This window comes from Myotis lucifugus, unplaced genomic scaffold (genome assembly GCF_000147115.1).
Source record: "Myotis lucifugus unplaced genomic scaffold, Myoluc2.0 scaffold_347, whole genome shotgun sequence".
Classification (NCBI taxonomy): Eukaryota; Metazoa; Chordata; class Mammalia; order Chiroptera; family Vespertilionidae; genus Myotis; species Myotis lucifugus.
In genome coordinates, this window is record NW_005871395.1 from 1,028,202 (window position 1) to 1,031,416 (window position 3,215).

Genomic DNA, 3,215 nt, shown 5'->3' on the forward strand with positions numbered 1-3,215 from the left:
CTCCTCTTTCTATTTCTATGGGTTTGATTACTTTACATCATTCACATAAGGGAAGCACACAGTATTTGCTTTTTAGTTCACTTACAATGTTCTCAAGGTTTATCTATGTTGTAGCGTGTGACAGGACTTTCTTCATTTTTAAGGCTGAAGAATATTCCAGCGTGTGTATATACCACATTTTCTTTAGCCATTTGTTCATCAGTGGACATATGGTTGCTTCTACCTCTTGGCTATTGTAAATAATGCTGCTATGGATGGGTGTGCAAATATCTCTTTGAGATTGGATGTTCAATTCGTTTGGACATGTGCAGATTGAGGCATATTCCCAGAATGCAGATTTAGCTTGTTAGGAGACCACCCGCGGTCCCCCAAAGTGGCTGTATCATGCTCCATCCCTCCAGCTGTGAGGAGAGCTCCAGGTCCCCCCTTTTCCATCTGCGCTGTCCTGAGAGGCGTGCAGCAGCGTCTCACTGGCTTGAAGTTGCCTCTTCCTGGTGGCTGATGATGCTGAGCATCTTTTCATTTGCTTATTAGTCGTCCAAAGAGCTTCTTTGGTGGTTTCCGTTCAACTCTTTTGCCCATTTCCCCCTAGACCCTTCATAAGCTTTATTTTTAGAACAGTTTTAGATTTACAGAAAAATATAAAAACAGTACAGCGTTTCCGTACATCCCGCACCCAGGTTTCCCGTTGTTAGGTGTTACAGGGTGCCTAGTAACCAAGGCTACACTCTGCTCAGACTTCCTGAGTTGCTGCCTGAGGTCCTCACTCTGACCCAGGACGCCATCCAGGTGAGCACGCCGCGTGCCGTTGTCATGTCCTCTCGGACTCTCCTTGTTGGTGACAGTTTCTCAGACTCTCCTTGTTGGTGACAGTTTCTCAGACTCTCCTTGTTTGTGACAGTTTCTCCAACTCCCCTTGTTTTCAGTGACTGGCAGGGTGTAGTCCTGGCCAGAGACTCTGTAGACTGCCCCTCAGCTGGGGTCTGTCTGATGTTTGCCCCATGATTAGACGGGGTCCTGGGTTGGAGGAAGGAAGACCGAAGAGGCAAAGTGCCGTCTCAGCACATTCCACAAGGGCGCCCGCCGCCCACCTGACGGTCACGGATGGTGTGACGGTGGTCACCTGGCTGCAGTGGTGCTGGTCAGGTTCTCCTGGTGAAGTCACCCTTTCTCCTTTCCCCACCCTGTGCTTTCCGGGAGGAAGTCTATGCGTAGCGCACACGGAAAAGGCGAGGAATCCTCCTCCACGTCCTTAAGGTCAGGGCACCCCCATAAAGCAGGTGGGCTGCTTCTGCGTGGACGATGGGTCTCGTCTGCATCACTCAGGCAGTCGTCTTGTTTATGTGTGAACTCCTGGGCACGTATTTTATACTCAGGGTTCTTATTCAACTCTAAGTTTTTTCTCAAATTGCCCCAGCTTTGGCCAGTGGGAGCTCTTTCAGTTGGCCCTTTGCCCATTTGAAAAATGGAATTGTTTGTTTCTCATTTAAGAGCTTTAAGGAATTCTAGATAAACGCCCTTTGTCAGGAATACTGTTTGTAAATGTTTTCTCCTGGGCTGCGGGTCCTCTTCCCAGTGGCTTTGGAATCTTCCCAGTTTTGCCTGTTTTAGGAAACTTGCCCTGGGCCCTCTGCTGGTCTGCCTCAATCCCGGCCCCTCCTCTCACCTGCCTTCCCGCCCCAGGAGTCTCCTGCACAGCCACCACCACAGCCCCAGTGACCGCCCGGTGGGCTCCCAATACATATGAACCTCTAACCCTCCCACCTGGATGGGCTCCTGATACATATGTACCTCTAACCCTCGTCTCGTCGCTGGGATCCAAATCCACACGCACACTGCCCACTGGTCTCTCCTTGGGCATCTCCAAGGCCCCTAAACTCAGCATGTCCCAAAACAAGCTCCTAACCTGAGCTCTCTTCCCCCCTCCCCCCATCCATCCCCCCCCACGGCCTATTCTCAGCAGACAGCACCAGCATCCATCCGATTGTTCAAGCCACCTACCTCCCCGCAGCCCCCATCAGTCCCTCACCGATCCTCACCCACTTACCTCCCAAACAGAACTTCTACTTCCTTCACCTTCTTCCAGGCACAAGCCCCACACAGCTCCGCAGCCACCCGACAGGTTTCCCCGGCCCCCTGTGCCCTTGTCAGTGAGTCTCCACACCCAGCCACAGCGACCTTGTCAAAGCCAGAGTCAGGGGGTGCCTCCCTGCCTAGAAGGCTTCATGGTCCCCATGAAAATTAAGAGTCCTCAGTGCTGCCTACCAGCCCTTGAGAGATCCGGTCCCTGCTCCTCAGCCCCATCCCCAACCACAGAGCCACCCCTCTCCCCCCCCCACTCCAGCTCCAGCCACACTACCTTTCAGGACCCCACGCCTGGTGCTCCTTCGGGCCTGTGACCTTTGTGCATGCTGCTCCCTCTGCCTGACTCTCCTGCCCATCCTGCCTGACCATCCCCTGGACCACTCACTCGGCCTTCAGATCTCAGCTTAAATGCCCCTCCCTCGGGGAAGCCTCCCAGTTAAGTCCTCCCTGCGTCCCTCTCTGCTAGGGCAACGTTCCTCCCCTGCCTAACACTTGTCTTGATTAAAACTTGAGATCGGGGCCTGCCCCCGCCCTGGGCTGTAAGCTCTGGGGGGAGAAACCATCACACCTGTTTCTGTCTCCTTCGCCTCCTCAGTGCCAGGCACAGTGCCTGCCACACAGAGATGCTCAATAAATATCCGCTGAATACGTGGATTAATCCGCAATCAAATACTCAGTGTCAATCCAAGCAAGTAATGAAAGGCCGCCGGTGGGAAATAATCCTGTTTATGACAGTAACTTGGAAAAGCGTTTTTTTGCAAACACCATGCTGATGTCGGAGGTTCGAAATGCCACCTGTGACCCATGCTTGTGTTTCCTAGACGCTGCTTACCTTAATTCTCCCTCCAAGAGGGTGATCTTCCCCCGGGTGGAAGTGTACTGCCAGATAGAACTCGCCCTGGGCAGCGCGTGCCCGGGACACAGTGAGCCAAGCCTCCAATCAGAGCAGGACAGTCTGGAAGAATCCACGCAACTTCCCACACAATGCGATCGCAAAGAGCAAGAAAAGCCGTGGCCCGTGGCCCACTTGTGTCCCCACCTGTACAGACACCTGCATGCACACACGAGTGGGCTGTGGAGTCACCCACTTCACCACTTGCTCTTCATCTGAGCAGTCACCTGCATCGACC

At 53.2% G+C, this 3,215-nt stretch overlaps 1 protein-coding gene across 1 annotated transcript in view; it reads left to right on the forward strand.

The window, feature by feature from the left end:
* Positions 1-3,215, forward strand: part of PNPLA1 (patatin like phospholipase domain containing 1) — a 34,766-nt gene that overhangs the window by 26,504 nt on the left and 5,047 nt on the right. Inside the window, exon 6 of the mRNA XM_014466582.2 lies at positions 2,907-3,194. Within this exon, the coding sequence (XP_014322068.1) occupies positions 2,907-3,194 (288 nt within the window). The remainder of the gene's footprint in view (positions 1-2,906; positions 3,195-3,215) is intronic.